This window comes from Neophocaena asiaeorientalis, unplaced genomic scaffold (genome assembly GCF_003031525.2).
Source record: "Neophocaena asiaeorientalis asiaeorientalis breed wild unplaced genomic scaffold, Neophocaena_asiaeorientalis_V1.1 scaffold680, whole genome shotgun sequence".
NCBI classification, from domain to species: Eukaryota; Metazoa; Chordata; class Mammalia; order Artiodactyla; family Phocoenidae; genus Neophocaena; species Neophocaena asiaeorientalis.
The window spans coordinates 632187-650128 of record NW_020171816.1 but is presented as its reverse complement, the minus strand read 5'-3'; the positions used below and the strand labels follow the sequence as shown (position 1 = coordinate 650128).

Sequence of the window (17942 nt, the reverse complement as noted above, 5' to 3'; positions counted from 1 at the left end):
GATCCACATATGTCATTTAATATTTTCCAGTAGTCACATGAAATAAAAATAAGCAGGTGGAATTAATTTTAATAATATATTTAATATTTTTATTATGTACTATTTATTAATATTTATTTACTTAACTATACTTAATATTTTCATATCAAAATATTCAATATGTAATCAATATTTTTAAAGTATTAATGAGATATTTTACATTCTTTTTTTAAAAATTTATTTATTTATTTAGGCTGTGCCAGGTCTTAGTTGCAGCCTACAGACTTCTTAGTTGTGGCATGCGGACTCTTAGTTATGGCATGCATGCAGGATCTAGTTCCCCGACCAGGGATCGAACCCTGGCCCCCTGCATTGGGAGCACAGAGTCTTACCCACTGGACCACTAGGGAAGTCCCCAACATTCCTTTTTTATACTTAGTTTTCAGAATCCACGGCGTGCTTTATACTTAATGGACCAGCCACATTTCCAGTGTTCAGTAGCCACATGTAGCTGGTGGCTCTGTACTGGACAGTGCAGGGTGAGACTTGATCCAACTCAGAGTAGATATTTTTGGCAGGAACACTTAGGGGGTAGTAACTGCCTGTGCTCAACTTTGAAACCATGGAAGTTGCTGAAGTCTGAGTCTACTCTTCTTCTTTTTCAGGCTTTGGGTGCTCTGGGATGGAGCAGGTGTGGAGAGGCTGAGGACCCAGTTCTGGGACCACGTCACTTGCTTCCTTTCTTAGACTATCTGCTTGAGCAGACTTGAGCCCGGGATGAGGATGTCTGTGGCCCTCTCGCTGCTGCTCCCCCTCTGGGGGAGGACCTTTCTCCTTCTGCTATCTGTGGCTGTGACTCAGTCCCGCTGGCCCAGTGAGCCTTCGGAGGCCGTCAGGGACTGGGAGAACCAGCTCGAGGCGTCCATGCACTCAGTACTCTCAGACCTCCATGAGGCGGTTCCCACGGTGGTTGGCATTCCTGATGGCACTGCTGTCGTCGGACGCTCATTTCGAGTGACCATTCCAACAGATTTAATTGCCTCCAATGGAGAAGTCATCAAGGTGAGACTGGATATAAACTGTAAATGAGGAATAATTCTCATCTTCCATTTTAGTTTTGATTTTAGTGTTCATTTTAGGTTTTTTTAGTTTTTTAGTTTAGGTTTAGTTTTTCAGTTTTCCAGGAATTCTGAGCTCAGTTCTTCCAGGACCTGCTAAATGTTCCTTAAGAGAGGGACAGCCGCTGACGTTCACTAGAGGGTCCCCATATATCTCAGAAAAGCATCCTAAACCTTTATTCTTGCTCCCATTTTGAGGGTGTCACCATTAAAAAGCTTTTACATATGTACTCTGGAATATCTTTTGGTCATCAAGTTAGGGATTTGATGGAAGGGCCTGTGTATAGGAAATGGTCTGCTTTCATTAACCATGGGATTAAACCCAAGAAATTTGGAACTTTTAAATGCTTTGAACCTATTTTTAAAAAATAAGGTATAAGTAAATATTGGAGTTTTGCTTTGCTTTGGTGTTCTATGTTTACTAATGTATTTGGTCACTTAAGAACCAAAATTAGTACTTAAATTTCAGCCTCGCCTCATCTCCTTTTGGGGAGGCAACCCAGAAAACAAGGGGATCTGAGATCTTTGTAACTGAAGAGTGTCTTGTCCAACCCAGGGTGGAAATTAGTTGAAACAGGAAGCTTTTGTGTGAAGAAGTACCATCCATTTGTCTGGGGTTGTGGGACCTTGGAATTTCCCCTACTTCCTGATTGAGTTTGCATGGGAGCCATGTGGGTGGGTGGGGTGTACTGCTCAACCTATGAACATCTCCTACAGCAGATGTCAGCACACTTTTTCTTAAAAAAGCCAGATAGTATTTTTTTGGCTTTGCTGGCCATATGGTTTCTGTTGCAACTCCTCAACTTTGCCAGTGTAGTATGAAAGTAGCCATAGACAATATGCAAGCGAATGGACATGGCTCTGTTCCAATAAAACTTTTTTTAAAAAATAAATTTATTTATTTAATTTATTTTTGGCCGCATTGGGCCTTTGTTGCTGCACACGGGCTTTTCTCTATTTGCGGTGAGCAGGGCTACTCGTCGTTGTGGTGTGTGGGCTTATTGCTGTGGCTTCTCTTGTTTAGGCGCATGGGCTTCAGTAGTTGTGGCACACGGGCTCAGTAGTTGTGGCTTATGGGCTCTAGAGCGCAGTAGCACGGGCTCAGTTGTTCCATAGCATGTGGTATCTTCCCGGCCCAGGGCTGGAACCTGTGTCTCCTGCATTGGCAGGCGGATTCTTAACTACTGTGCCACCAGGGAAGCCCCCAATAAAACTTTACTTTTAAAAACTTTACTGAAACTGAAATTTTAATTTCATGTGATTTTCACGTGTCAAGAAATACTATATCTTCTTTTGATTTTTTTTCCCCTCACTCATTTAAAAATCGCAAAAAACATGTTTAGCTCATGGGCTGTACAAAGACAGGTGGCAGCCCGGATCGAACCCGCGTCCCCTGCATTGGAAGACAGATTCTTTACCACTGGACCACTGGGGAAGTCCCATGGCCACAGTTTTCTTTTTAGTAAATTTATTTATTTTATTTTATTTATTTATTTTTGGCTGCATTGGGTCTTCGTTGCTGAGCGCAGGCTTTCTCTAGTTGCGGCGAGCAGGGGCTACTCGTCGTTGTGGTGCGTGGGCTTCTTGTTGCGGAGCACGGGCTCTAGGCGCTCGGGCTTCAGTAGTTGTGGTGCGTGAGCTGTAGAGCACAGGCTCAGTAGTTGTGGTGCACGGGCTTAGTTGCTACAGCATGTGGGATCTTCCTGGACCAGGGCTCGAACCCGTGTGCCCTGCATTGGCAGGCGGATTCTTAACCATTGTGCCACCAGGGAAGTCCTCATGGCCATAGTTTTCTAACCCTTGGCCTACAGCATTCTTTCCCCAGAGGTGTGGCTTGAATATGAATTAAAAATGCTGTGGCCTCTCCCGTTGCGGAGCACAGGCTCCGGACACGCAGGCTCAACGGCCATGGCTCACGGGCCTAGCCGCTCTGCGGCATGTGGGATCTTCCCGGACCGGGGCACAAACCTGTGTCCCCTGCATCAGCAGGCGGACTCTCAACCACTGCGCCACCAGGGAAGCCCTGTTATGGTAGTTTTTAATATCTGTTTTGCGCTTAGATTTCTACATACACATAGTGTTCTGGCTATTTATTGGTATGTTTAAAGCATAAGAACATAGTGGTTTGAAATGGCCAGTTTGTTTTGCTCACAGTTTTGTGGCCAAGAATTCAGGGATTTAGCGCTCATCTGGGAATCTCATCTCTGCTGCACATGGCACTAGCTAGAGTGGCTCACCTGGGCCTGGAGGATCTACTTCCAAGGTGGCTCATTCATGGCTGGCAAGTTGGTTCTGCCTGTTGGCAGGGAGCTTACCTGGGACTGCTGATCAAGGTCCTTGGTTTCTCTCCATGTAGACCTTTCCACAGATACCTGGATTTCCTCACAGTACAATAGCTGGGTTCCAAGATTGCGTATTCCAAGATACAGGAAGTGGAAGCTGCCAGTCTCTTAAGGCCTGGGCTTGGAAACTTGCACAGTGACACTTCCTTTGTACTCCATTGGTCAGAGCACACCCAGGCTCCAATGAGGCTTTACCAACTTGCCTCTCTCTGACCCACAAGCCCCAGGTATCTAGATTAGAAATGGTCACTCTTCCATGCCACTTCCATTCCATGCCACTCTTCTCATTGAGAGGTGTGTCTATGCCCCTTTCCCTTGAATCTGGGCAGATCCACTCCTCACCTGACCCTCCTTGTGTTCTCTTCCTTTTCCTTTTTGACCCCCTCTCTTTAGCTTTTGGCTTGTTCTTAGGGTGGCCTTGTGTTCTCAGAGGTGGTCATACTTCCGAAGATCCTGTCTCAGTTCCATGGAGCTCTTTCTAGTTTGTAGAGTCTTTGAGAAAGATTTCCATGTAATCTTCAAAACACCCCAATAAGCCAGTTTCTAGTTTATTAGATGAAAAATGGCGTTTTTGGAGGTACATTTCTTACCCAGCATCAAATTTCATCTTCTGAATATCCAGACCCTGTAGCGATTACCCTTGTTCCAGTGGCCACTGGAATGTTGTACATGGATTAGTCTTGACCAAAGGTGCCTTGAGTCGATACAGTGAGCTGAGTATTTGCTGTATCTGGCAGAGGGACATTTAACAGGCTTATTCACTGGGGGAGCAAAGAGATTTTACTAGGAAAACAGGATTTTATCTGAGCTTATCTATCTGTGGAAAGCACACCATTTAGTAGATGATTAGCCTGTAGAAAAACAGGTGAAAATGTGTGACTCTTCATCCTGAACCGTCTTGACATCAGGGTTGTGTGGGGTGGGAATCAGATCAGAAAGCCTGACTTCCTTCCTGGAGCTTTGTTTTCCCTGTGTGTAAAACAGGATTGGAAAGTCTTTACACTAAAGGAGTTGTTTTTTTCCCCCCTATTATAATAATGATGTATAAATGTACATTGTAGAAAAAGGGAGAAAGAAAATCTCCTGTGGTTCCTAGCACTAGCATACTCCTCTGTCATTTTCTGCGTTCATCAAGAGGTGTCCGTGTCACATACACACACAGACATTTTAGACAGACCTGAAATCATGCTGAATCTATATTTTAACCTTTTTTTCATTCACTGTAGTTTGAGTTTTTTTCCTTGGTTATTAAGTATTCTTTGGGAATGTAACTTTTAAAGGCTGCCCAATATTCTTGTGTATGTGAGGAATATTTCAGATCTTGGTCCCAAGGAGCCTTGTTGGGGTGACCTCCAAATCATATCCATCACTATTAACTGTCATCCAAACTACCACTCGCTCACCGCTTCCCAGGCGCCCTGCCTCTGTTCTTAACCCCTTAGTCTGTTCTCCATACTGAGTCAAGAGACATCTTTATCTTTGTAAAGCTTACATCTGCTAAAAACAGGCCTCCCCTACCCCCCTGTCCTTAGGATTAAGCCCTGTTTGATCTGGCCTCTGGCCTCTTCTCTCTCCCCTTTCCCTTTGCATACCTTGTCCCAGCCACACCAGCCTCTTTCTGCCCCACAGATATGCCAAGCTCAGGGCCCACCCCAGGCTGCTGGCTCTTTTTTTCTTCTGTCAGCATGGGTACAGCCACCTCTTTCAGGCTTAGTTTCAGCATTGGAGCCCTTTCCCTCCACCCTGATGAAGGCATATTTCTCACAAAACCCTGTGTTATCTTCTTAGCAAATTTTTGTACTTGAAATTCTTTTTAGTCTGCATGTTTGATTCCAGTCCCATAGTAGGCCTTCAAATGTTTTTGGGCTGGCAGAGGGAAGGAGAACCCCCTCAGCACCTGCAAACCTGCTTTGGATTGTCAAAGCCTACCTGCCAGGGACTTCCCTGGTGGTGCAGTGGTTAAGAATCCACCTGCCAATGCAGGGGACATGGGTTCGATCCCTGTCCGGGAAGATCCCACATGCCGTGGAGCAACTAAGCCCATGTGCTGCAACTACTGAGCCTGTGCTCTAGAGCCCACGAGCCACAACTACTGAGCCCTCATGCCACAACTACTGAAGCCTGTGCGCCTAGAGCCTGTGCTCTGCAACGAGAAGCCACCTCAATGAGAAGCCCGTGTGCCGCAACGAAGAGTAGCCCCCACTCCCCACCACTACAGAAAGCCCGCACACAGCAACGAAGACCCAACACAGCCAAAAATAGATAAATAAAATAAACTTATTAAAAAAAGAAAAAAAGCCTACCTGCCTGTTTGTAGGAAGAAATGCCAGCCTATGTCAGGGCAGTAAGAGACTAAGCTTGCCTAAGCCTCATGTGGAGTTCCCAGGTAAGGGTTGGCCTTCCAGTCAATTAGCCAGATTGCCTAATGAGGACTCATAGGCAGAACATGGTCTGTCCTGAGACCTGATGAGATTAGATGGTGTGGTTGTCATACTTGCTGACTGGTCAGGAGATGTGCATGGGGGTTGGTGATAGAATAATTCAGTGTTTGTAACAGACCATGTAACAATCTATAGAAGGGGTAGAAAATTAAGTCTCATGCTAAGTGAGCTGCACTGGCTACCTGCCAAGCCTTGTTGGACCTGTGTGGGCTGATGGTTGTGGTATTTCAGGAGATTGTGGCAACTTTGGGAATCACAGTGACAGAGGAAGTGCTGCTTGGCATCAGCCAGGTATGCCCTTCCCTATATTTTATACACCAGGCTTCAAGGAAGCAGGTCAGGAGGAAGAGGAAGGGGACATGCCTGCCTGGAGGATTAACCCTGAGGTCCTGGATCCTTTGCTCTGCCCCACATCTGAGACTCTTTCATGTCCAAACAGCCCTTGTCCAGTCTCATCCCAGCCAGCACCTATTACTTCCCCGCTGTTCTCTAGGTCTACCTCAAGAATCAATTTGCTATTACTGACCCCATTTTAACTCCCAAATGGACTCCATTGATCTGATGTAAGAAGGGTCTATGGGCTACCTCCAGACCTTTGTGGCCAGCATGACCTTCCTGAAAGACCTGTGCCTTGGGTCTCTCTTCTTTTCTCCTGTGGCCTCAGGACACCCTAAAGGAGATGGTCCTGGTGTGTGCTCCCTTGGACCAGACTAGATGCCTGTATGCAAAGCTCATCCCAGGTCTCGACTGTTCTTTGCTCTCACAGCAGTCTTAGGTCTTAGAGCACCCTCTCTCTTCATCAGGGTCTGTAGGTATAGGTCCCACAGAAGCCAGCTTTGCCTTTGCTGGACAGATCCTAAGCTGTCCCAAGTTGGCCATAGTATAAGTTACCCCCCTGACTTCCCTCAGGATTGGTGCTGGCTCCCTAAGGGTGCCTCTCCTCTGACTTGAGTTGAGTGTAGGACTGGCTGAGGAAGGTGATTATATGGCTGGAGATGTTCTAACTCCTCCTCTCTGGGTTGGTCAGGAGAGAAGTCTTTGCATCTCATGAAATGATTGGGCTGCCCCTCTAGAGCCCCCTCAGATGTCTCATTTTGGTACTGCCCATGAGGATGGCTTTTCATCCCTGCTTCCCTTTAGCCTCCTTGTCTGGAGACAATGTGGAATTTCTCTCAGCCCAAGATGTTGGCAGACTGGGAGCAGCTCTTCCTGGGACTGTGCTCTCATCTGCTGGCATAGGCCCCCAATTGTTCCCATGAGAACAATGGGTACTCTTTTTGGCCAGGAAGGGGAGCTCATGAAAGGAGTATTTCTTTGGATGCTTGCGAGCTTTGTGGCAACCCCGCCTGCGTGAGATGAACTGCAGTTTCTTCCTGCCTCAAGTGGGTGTTCCCTGGCTCTGAATTGATCCCTTGTGAACAGAGCACACTGGGAAATGTGGGTTGGCGAAGGAAGGCATCCTTGGGGGTGGGTTGTCAGAATGACACTTGCCCAGACATATCAGCTCAAATACTTATTATTGAATATATAGGCTTCTATGTTTTAGAAAAAAAATTACTGACAAAGACTGAAAACATGACGAAGTAAAAATAGTTGATGTCAGGGCTTGGGACTGAGGGACTGATTCTGAGAATTTTATTAGTGGCTATAACCATGCTAAGCTGTCCCTTACTTTGGGGGGAAAATGATTAATTTTTGTTTTCAGATGAGAACAGGTAACATCAGATAAAATGCTTCATAATTGAGACCAGAGGGGCACTGATTGAGCTGGACAAGTTGTGTTCAACAACATGTGATCCTGTGGCCTTGGCCTTTGTGGCAACAGCCATATTCTGGCTTGAGGTTTGAATGTCAAGCAGCAGAACCAATTATTGTCTCTCATGGGTGTGGCTCTGCTCTACTTGGTAAAGCAAAGTACGTCTACCCTGGTTCTACCCTGGTTCCTCACCTTCTGTGGGGGCAGTCTTGGCCTTTGACCTCAAACCAGAGGCTCTTCGTGTTGACATGTGCCATCTCCCCACAGCCCAGCCATGTGACTGCCCATGTGCATCATTTGTGGAAGGTGAGCTTGGACACAGATTAGTCTCATTGTCATAGTCCATGGCACAGACACAGGATCACCCTGAATGTGAGTCAGCACCATGGGGGCCTCTGAAACATGACTGGAAGCTGACTCCATCAGAGGGACTATTTCCTGCCCCCCTGAGCAAAGGAGCCCACCACACAGTTGGCCTGCCCCAAGGAGGCCTTGATCACCTCATGTGTGAGTGCCTCCAGGGTGTTGCCTATGGTATCCAGCCATAGATGGCTGTGGGTTGGCTCAGCTCCACAGCTTGGATGACGGGTGAGGGGATGAAGGGTCCAGGAGCCAGTGACCAGGTCTGAGGGAAGGCAGGGACTTTGCCAGGGCAGGCTGCTAAGAGGCCTAAGCAGTGGGGTGTCACAGGGCAGCAGTTTGTGCCACTGTGAAATGGACCAGTGAGAAGACCCTCTGACACATCTGTTGGGGATTCAGGGAAGGGCCCAGCCTAAACCCCTGGGGCTGTCCTGTCTTGAGGTGTTGGTTGGAAGGTGCCACCACTGAGGCTCAAAGGACCCTCCAAAAGGTTTGTAGTGTGGGGGAATTCTCACCAAATGCAGTTTCTTTTTTTCTTTTTTCTTTTTTTTTTTTTTTTTGCGGTACGCGGGCCTCTCACCGCTGTGGCCTCTCCCACCGCGGAGCACAGGCTCCGGACGCACAGGCTCAGCGGCCATGGCTCATGGGCCCAGCCGCTCCACGGCACGTGGGATCCCCCCGGACCGGGGCATGAACCCATGTCCCCTGCATCGGCAGGCGGACTCCCAACCACTGCACCACCAGGGAAGCCCCAAATGCAGTTTCTTGATTATACTTTATTCCTAAGATCCCTCTTTGCTGGCCAGCATCAGCTCACCCAAGTGACAAGGATATGAAAGTGCTCATCCATCTTTCTGGAACTTTTGCTTGCCATTTCTAAGTCCCATAACTCCTGCATGGGTAAGATACCACCTTGTGGGTTCTGAATGATAAAGCTTAGGTTTTCTTGGTTTTAGAAACCAGTGGTCATACAGTTAATTAAGCCCTAGTGAGAGTCCAGCTCCTCAGTTTTGATGGGCAGAAATCTGCTCTTTGATGAGGGACTAAGTAATATAAGCTTCTCTGCTGATTTGTTCTTTCTCCAGGTATATTATGCTGATTTGGGGTGAGAGACTCTACTTGCGTTGCATGGTGTTTAGCACAGGTGCTGTATCTTTATCAGACCAAGTGTTTGACAGTCTACTGTGCCAGAGAAGGCTCCAGCGGAGAAGTTGAAGAGAATGTCTGAGAACTGAATAGCCAGTTACTAGTCATCTGCTAGTATAGACTGAGGAGTGACCAGAACCTTCACGTTTGGCAGTTCCCCAGTCATTGGTCATGGTGATTATTTGTGGGCATTGCTGGGCAGGTAGTCTTCAGAACTCCTTATGTGTCTGCCCAGGTTTTGTGGTTTTGATTCTTAATGTTTTTGGATGTACTTTATGGATCAAGATTTCTAAAATTGGGTGTGTGGCTGTTCAAGATCTTATTTTCCTCAGTGCTGGGCTTGCCTTCTATCTCAGAAGCATGTTCTCTCTGAGGGTTGCTGAAACTGGAAAGATTTCTGGCTCTTTGTGAGTGGCCTGTGATCTAGAGCCCATGATCTTAAATCAGGCTTCCTCCTGCAGTTTCTGCCTCCTGCAGGTGTTCCCATTGCCTGAAGTCTCCTTTCCAAGATGGCTGCTTTATAAGGTCAGCAAGGGAGTATTGGTATTTAATGATGGAGGGTGACTTGAAAACCTGGGGGTGACTTGAAACCCTGGGGGAGTTCCATGGCCGGGGACAGCCTGTCACCCCAAATACATGTGCTGGTGTTATGAGCACTTCACACAGAGCTCTGATTCCTGCTTCTTGCCTGCCATTCCTAGCCTGGCAGCCCTTAGAGGGTCAGTTGTGGGTGGTTACAGTACAGCTAGGACAGAAATTTCTATATGAGTAAACTAAGGATTCCAAGGATAGTCGGAATCTCATGTGCAAATATGCCAGGATCAAGCACATCTCTTTTAGACTTAGAGGATGTGAGTACTGGCTTTGGGCTGTCACCTGCAGCAAGTTCTCCCTGCCTTCTCTGCCCCTCAACGTTTTCATCCACTCTTAGCAAACAGGTCTTAACAGGTAAGCAAGTCCCTGAGGGTCCCCAGCCTTGGCCGTGTTCCCCTCTGGGGTCCTGGCTTCCTCTTCCTGTGGCCTCTCCACTTCCCTTTGATGCTTTGAGTTTCTGCTTTGGGGTATGAACAGGGAGACAAAGCCTCAGTGTGTGCTGGGTCCAAGGCCATTTGGGAAAGAGGATGAGGGAGTGGAGCCTGGACACGCCCTGGATCCATTCCTGCAGCAGCCTCACAATGTGTACTGTGTCCTCTCTCAGCCCATAGGGGCGGGTGAGGAACCAGCACTGACAGAGTCCAGCGTGTGCCTGGCCCTGTGATCATACAAGGCTGGCATCTTTTTCCCCTTCTTACATGTGAGAAAACAGGCTGAGTTTAGATGAAGCCTCAGACTGCCTGGAGATGAGGCTTCCCTTCGGGTACGGTGTTTTTGTAGAGATGAGTCCTGGTTTGTCATGGGGGCTGTGTCTCTGAGAAGGAACTTTCATATCCCACTTCACCCTTAGTCCCTGAGAGGAAAAGTGGTCTAGATCCTGGAAGTTTTGCAAGCTGGGGAGGATGTCCAGAGTTCCCATGGACTGAGGGGCTCCTGCTTTGTCACAGTAGAGCAGGTGTTGCATCCCAGAGCGTTCCCTCAACTGAGTGCCCTTGAGAGGGAGGGGGGCTGCTAGTGGAATCCTTTGGGGACTGTGGACACTGCCAGACCTTCAGGCATGTTCAAACTTCCCAGTTCAGGGGCTTTCCCTAAATGGCCTTGAAAATGCAGAGATGTCAGCTTCCCCGTGACTTGGGTAGGTTCCTTGTGGAACTCAGATTTGTTTTGCTTCCTGTGGCCTTTCTATTAAAATGAATCATTGCCAACCAAAGTGCTGCCTGGATCTGATGTTTGCAGTACCAAGATGTTCAGAGATATATGGATTTTAGAATGTTCAGGTTAGAATCTCTCCTTGTCTGAGGAGTACCCAAGACACCGGGTACTGTTTGCTTCCGGGTGTAGATCCAGGTTGAACACCTATCCTGTGGCCAGGGCCCTAGTACCTTGAGGAGCCAGAATTTGCAGAAGGGAGGGCAGGTGCAGGGTGGAGTGGCTTGGCTCTGTTTTTCTGACATGGCTTATCCCAAATGTTGTCTCTAAAGCTGTGGGTAGACCATAGTGAAAGAATTTGTTTCAGTAACCAAAATGAAGGTACACAGTTCTGCTCTTCCATCGCCCAGTTTGAGATTGAGCATTATAACTTACTTTGGTGAAACCTGGGGTTTTCTTTAATGTTTGTTATTTATATTACACGTTATTAACATGTTAAAATGTTACTTGGCATAGTTCAAATAAGTGTATATTTTCTAAGTCTGGCTGTGTGGGAGCCTTGACCAACCTGGGTTTATGCCTTAGGGCATGTCTGACAACAGAACTGTGGCTGTTGGGGGTCAGCAGAATGGGAAGCTGAGCCAGCCAGGGGAGCTTGAGGAGACAAGGGCCCTTCTCTATTCTCTCTGTTATAAAGTGCCCTTACGTAATTGAGACAGACTTGGAAAAGCACTGGCGCTGTTTACTCATCTGTGCTGATGGAACACACGGCGCTGGGCACAGGCCTAACTGCCTGGCCACTGAGGCATATCCCATGGGCCTGGCCAGCCACTTGGCACCCATCTGGAGCCTCTCCTGGTCTCTCTTGGCCCTGTTCAGTCTTCTCTACAAGTGGCTTCTCCTTGGCTGACTTCATCCAGAGCTCCATTCTTGGCCCTCCCTTTCTCCTTTCTCTGCCTGATCTCTTGCAGATGTGCTCTCATTCCAGTAGTAGTCATTGGGATGGAGTGGGCTTAGGAGAAATACCCTTGGGTGGCCAGAAACCTGGGTCCGCACCCTGGCTCACCTACTCTCTTCCTCTCAGGAAGTTCTTACCCCACCCCTGTAAAAGATCTCATGGTTCCCTTGACTACTCCATTTGGCCTTAACATCTTTGCTTCACATTTTTTGTAAAACTAGATCATTCAACCTTTGCTTTATATGTTTGTATGTGGATGTGGCAGTTTTTGTATTTAACATAATTGAACTGAAAAAATTTAAAGCATAGGTTTTTCAGTCAAAGCAGTTGTGATAAGTATTTTTGTAGCTAAAAAAGATTGTAAAGGAAGAATATATTTAGTGTTTTTCATGGATTTGAAGACACCCATGTTTACGGTTATTTTACCATTTCTGATGTTGGTTCTGTTTGCAGTGGATGGTGAGTGATGGGATGGGAGATTCTTAGTGGTTCATTGATTAGATGATTGTGCACCCTAGAGTTGATGGAATGTGGTCACAAAAGGAACTGTGAACTCAGTGGTTCAGAGAGCAGTCAATAAAGGACAACTCCTAATAATGTCATATGTCTTCTCATGGCTTTTTGCTGGAGGTAAGAAATCTCTTTATAGGCAGGGTAAATATCTGGTCTCTGATAAGGTTGATGGAATGGCATGCGCATGGACACCCGGGTCCTAGCTGGGAAGAGCAGGTATGAGTTCAGGGTCTCTTCCCCAATCACTCAGGCACCCGGCTCTTGGAAGGAGGAAGCCTGACGAACCAGAGCCCCTGGGGAACCCAGAAGCTGTAGCTGTGGACTTCCTGCCACAGGGAGGGAAGCATTTTAGTTTCCCTCTCCTGACAAGCAGTGACCATGAAGGGCAATCCCTGGGCCGAGGCTGGCAGTAAGACATGCCATCTGTTGGCCATTGTGTTTCTGGACTTGACGGACAGGGCAGTGGAGCTGACTGAGAGTGCCTTTAGGCAGACCAGAGAGTGGGTCCCACCTTTCTTGCATTGGGGGCAGGAGTAGGTGTTTCCCGAAGGTGAGAGAAGTCATAGATGGGGCCTGGGCAAGAGGCGAGTCTTGTTTCCCTCTTGTCAGCTGATGGTGGAAGTTTTTATGGTGGCATTCCATTGGGGGCTTTACGTATTACCAGTCATGTTGCTGTGGAGAAGGACTTCCATCCTGAAATAAGTCTGGGAGGTGCTGTTGGGTGGAAAAGGGGATGAGCTCCTGAGGCCTGCTCTGTGCTTCGGCTTTCCAAGGACAGAGGTGAGCTCTGTCCATTTCCCAAACTTAGTTGACTACAGAATTCTGACTGGAGGTCCTTGGAATGCCTTTCATAAACACTCTTCTTAGGATAATTGTTTACATTCCCCTACCCTGGACATTGAAGTTTTTCTTGAGATTTGAAAAGCACTGTTAAGACATTAGATACAGCTAACCAAATGTGCCCTACTACACTTGAATGTAACATGGTGGTTGTAAAATGAGGCATTTGCGGGTATTGAGTTGTCCCTGCACCCAGACCTGTGTGCATTTCCACTTCTGGGCAGGAGAGGCACTCTAGGCCAGGCATATACCTTGAGCAAAGTTGTGGTGTCTGTGGAGGGTAGGGTAGAAGTCTGAGGCAAGGTTGGAAAGTAGTGCTGAGGGGTGAGACACCCGGGCTTGATTCTGCAGGCAGAGTGGACGAGTAGGTGGCAGGGCACTTCATTGGTATAAAAACCTGCAACATTCTTGAGCTCCATGGCATCACTTCTCTGGGATGAGACATGTGTTTTGAGTGCCAGAACTGCTGTCTCCCCACCGTGTGGCCTTGGGCGAACCATTTACCTTCCATGCTAGCCCATCTGGCAGCCCCAGTCTTTCGTGATAGGTAAATGAGCTCCAGGAGAGAGGTGTTGGTTCCTCCACCAGGAATTCTGAATTGTACCTCAGGCCTGTCACACAGGCTAGGCCAGTGGTTAACTGTTGTGATCATGTTCGGGTTATGCAGTGATGGTGGCAATTAACTCATGCTGACATCTCTTCTAGGTATCAGCAGCAGGGAAGGAGACCTTACCGTCCTGGCTGCAGTGGGACCCACAGAGCCACACCCTGGAGGGTCTCCCCCTTGACACTGATAAGGGCGTGCATTATATTTCAGTGAGCACTGCACGGCTGGGGGCCAATGGAAGCCACGTCCCGCAGACTTCCAGTGTGTTCTCTGTTGAGGTCTACCCTGAAGACCACAGTGAGCCACAGTCTGTGCGGGCAGCGTCACCAGACCCTGGTGAGGTGGTATCATCTGTCTGTGCTGCCGATGAGCCTGTGACTGTCCTGACGGTAATTCTGGATGCTGACCTCACCAAGATGACCCCAAAGCAAAGGATTGACCTTCTGCACAGGATGCGGAGCTTCTCAGAAGTGGAGCTTCACAACATGAAGTTGGTGCCAGTGGTGAATAACAGACTGTTTGACATGTCGGCTTTCATGGCTGGCCCAGGAAATGCAAAAAAGGTGGTAGAGAATGGGGCCCTGCTCTCCTGGAAGCTGGGCTGCTCCCTGAACCAGAACAGTGTGCCTGACATTCGTGGTGTGGAGGTCCCTGCCAGGGAAGGTGCTATGTCTGCCCAGCTTGGCTACCCTGTGGTGGGTTGGCACATCGCCAACAAGAAACCCCCTCTCCCCAAACGTATCCGGAGGCAGATCCATGCCACACCCACACCTGTCACTGCCATTGGGCCCCCAACCACAGCCATCCAGGAGCCACCATCCAGAATTGTGCCCACCCCCACATCTCCAGCCATTGCTCCTCCAACCGAGACCATGACTCCTCCAGTCAGGGATCCTGTTCCTGGGAAGCCCACAGTCACCATTCGGACTCGAGGTGCCATTATTCAGACCCCAACCCTTGGCCCCATCCAGCCCACTCGGGTGTCAGAAGCTGGCACCACAGTTCCTGGCCAGATCCGCCCAACAATGACCATTCCTGGCTATGTGGAGCCCACGGCAGTTGCTACCCCTCCCACAATTACCACCAAGAAGCCACGAGTATCCACGCCAAAACCAGCTACACCTTCTACTGATTCCTCAACCACCACAACTAGAAGGCCAACCAAGAAGCCACGGACACCCCGACCAGTGCCCCGGGTCACCACCAAAGCTCCCATCACCAGATTGGAAACCGCCTCCCCGCCTACTCGCATCCGCACCACCACCAGTGGGATGCCCCGCGGAGGAGAACCCAACCAGCGCCCAGAGCTCAAGAACCATATTGACAGGGTGGATGCCTGGGTTGGCACCTATTTTGAGGTGAAGATCCCGTCAGACACCTTCTATGACAACGAGGACACCACCACTGATAAGCTGAAGCTGACCCTGAAGCTTCGGGAGCAGCAGTTGGTAGGCGAGAAGTCTTGGGTGCAGTTCAACAGCAATAGCCAGCTCATGTATGGCCTGCCTGACAGCAGCCACGTGGGCAAGCACGAATATTTCATGCACGCCACAGACAAAGGGGGCCTATCAGCTGTGGATGCCTTCGAGATCCATGTCCACAGGCGCCCTCAAGGGGATAGGGCTCCTGCTAGGTTCAAGGCCAAGTTTGTGGGTGACCCAGCAGCTGTGGTGAATGACATTCACAAGAAGATTGCCCTGGTGAAGAAGCTGGCCTTCGCCTTTGGGGACCGCAACTGCAGCACCATCACTCTGCAGAATATCACCCGGGGCTCCATTGTGGTGGAATGGACCAACAATACACTGCCCCTGGAGCCCTGCCCCAAGGAGCAGATCACGGGGCTGAGCCGGAGGATCGCTGAGGATGATGGCAGACCTCGAGCTGCCTTCACCAACGCCTTGGAGCCCGACTTCAAGGCCATGAGCATTTCTGTGACAGGCTCTGGCAGCTGTCGGCATCTACAGTTTGTCCCAGTGGCGCCACCCAGGAGGGTGCCCTCAGAGGCACCACCTACGGAGGTGCCAGATCGGGACCCTGAGAAGAGCAGCGAGGATGATGTCTACCTGCACACGGTCATTCCGGCAGTGGTGGTTGCAGCCATCCTGCTTATCGCTGGCATCATTGCCATGATCTGCTATCGCAAGAAGAGGAAGGGCAAACTCACCCTCGAGGACCAGGCCACCTTCATCAAGAAGGGGGTGCCTATCATCTTTGCAGACGAACTGGACGACTCCAAGCCCCCACCCTCCTCCAGCATGCCGCTTATCCTGCAGGAGGAAAAAGCCCCCCTCCCCCCTCCTGAGTACCCCAACCAGAATGTGCCCGAGACCACTCCTCTGAACCAGGACACTGTGGGAGAGTACACACCCCTGCGGGATGAGGATCCCAATGCGCCTCCCTACCAGCCCCCGCCGCCCTTCACAGCCCCCATGGAGGGCAAGGGCTCCCGTCCCAAGAACATGACCCCATACCGGTCGCCCCCTCCCTATGTCCCCCCTTAACCCACAAGCGCCTGGGTGGAGGCAGGGGTAGGGCAGGGCCCTGGAGACAACACGGTGTTATCTGTGGAGACAGGTGGCCTGCAGACCATCGCCCACTGGGAGCCGACACCTGACCTAGCACACGCTGACACACACGGGGCCTGAACAAGCCCGCCCACTTGGTCCTCCTAAACCCCAAAGCAGCTGGAGAGACTTTGGGGACATTTTTACTTTTAATTTTTGCCTAACAGCTTTTTGTTTGTTCATAGAAAATTCTTCGCTGCGTTTTTGAAGGCTGGCTCTGAAAGCACCGTTTGGAGTAGAGGTAGATGGAGCGAGGAACCGTGAATGAACTCGCAGGCAGTGCTGGGCGGCCTCCCAGCTCTCTGCGTTTTGCCTTTAACACTAACTGTACTGTTTTTTCTATTCACGTGTGTCTAGCTGCAGGATGTAACATGGAAAACAGTAGCTAAAGATTAAATTCAAAGGACTTTCAGAAGTTAAGGTTAAGTTTTTACATTTAATCTGCTGTTTACCTAAACTTGTATGTGTAATTTTGGGGTGGGTATGGGAAATTGCTTTGCTAAAAATAAGCTCCCAGGGTGTTTCAAACTTAGAGAAGACCAAGGGACAGTATTTTTTATCAAAGGAATCCTATTTTTTCACACTACGTAAACTTCGTTGCTCTGATACCCCAGAGAGCCTGACTGGGGACCTCCTGGCCCTGGCTCAGGGGCCAGGGCCCTGGTGCTGGGTTTGCTGTCCCACTGTTGCCAGGGGCTGGAAGCTGGAGGGGCCTCTTAGGCCATGGACATCCACAGCCCCACCCCATGCACGCTAGCGGCCCACAACCAAGGGGTCTTCATTTCCATAGAAAAGGGACTCCAAGAGGCAGTGGTGGCCGTGGCCCCTAACCTAGGTGCTCCAGGTGGGCCAGCTGCTCGTGGGGATGCCTGGGGAGGTCGAGAGACTCGACCACATCAGCCTGTTTTCTTTTACCCTTTTTCCGTGTGTTTTTTTTTTCCCCTCCTAAAAGGAATATCATGGATTTTTGAAACACTCAGTGGGGGACATTTTGGTGAAGATGCAATATTTTTATGTATGTCATGTGATGCTCTTTCCTCACTTGACCTTGGCCACTTTGTCCCAACAGTCCACAGCCCAACCCTGACCCACCCCACCCCTTTTCTCTGGCGCTCCAGTCCCAGGCCTTGGGCTTGAACAGCTGGGAAAGGTCTGGTGGCTGGGGAGGAGTGCCAGCAATAGTTCATAGTAAAGATAGGGGGGCTCTCAAAGCTAATTTTTTACTAAAGTTTTTATACAGCCTCAAATTGTTTTATTAAAAAAACGATTAAAAATGGTGATGCTTACAGCAGTTTGTACAAGCTCTTAATGTTGATTCCATGGGACTGACGGCTTTGCTCATTTTGATTTTTTCCCCCCCTTCTTTTCCTAATGGTTTAAAATTCTGGAATTACACTGGGGCTTCTTTTGCCTTTTTTAGCAGAACATCCGTCCATCCATCTGCATCTCTGTCCCGTGACTCAGGGGCACCCACTCAGCTTTGATTCTCCTCCTTTGGAAGAAACCATTTTGAGCATGACTTCTTGATGTCTGAGAGTTATTTTGGGTACCTTTTAGGGAGGAAGGCCATTTGCA

General features: G+C 49.0%; 1 protein-coding gene across 1 annotated transcript; it reads left to right on the top strand.

The window, feature by feature from the left end:
• Window positions 1-625: 625 nt before the first annotated feature.
• DAG1 (dystroglycan 1) lies at window positions 626-17655 on the top strand. Its single transcript, XM_024737805.1, has 2 exons — window positions 626-1041; window positions 13902-17655. The coding sequence occupies exons 1-2, from the start codon at window positions 757-759 to the stop codon at window positions 16302-16304; spliced, it is 2688 nt and encodes an 895-aa protein (XP_024593573.1). The 5' UTR covers window positions 626-756; the 3' UTR covers window positions 16305-17655.
• Window positions 17656-17942: the final 287 nt, after the last annotated feature.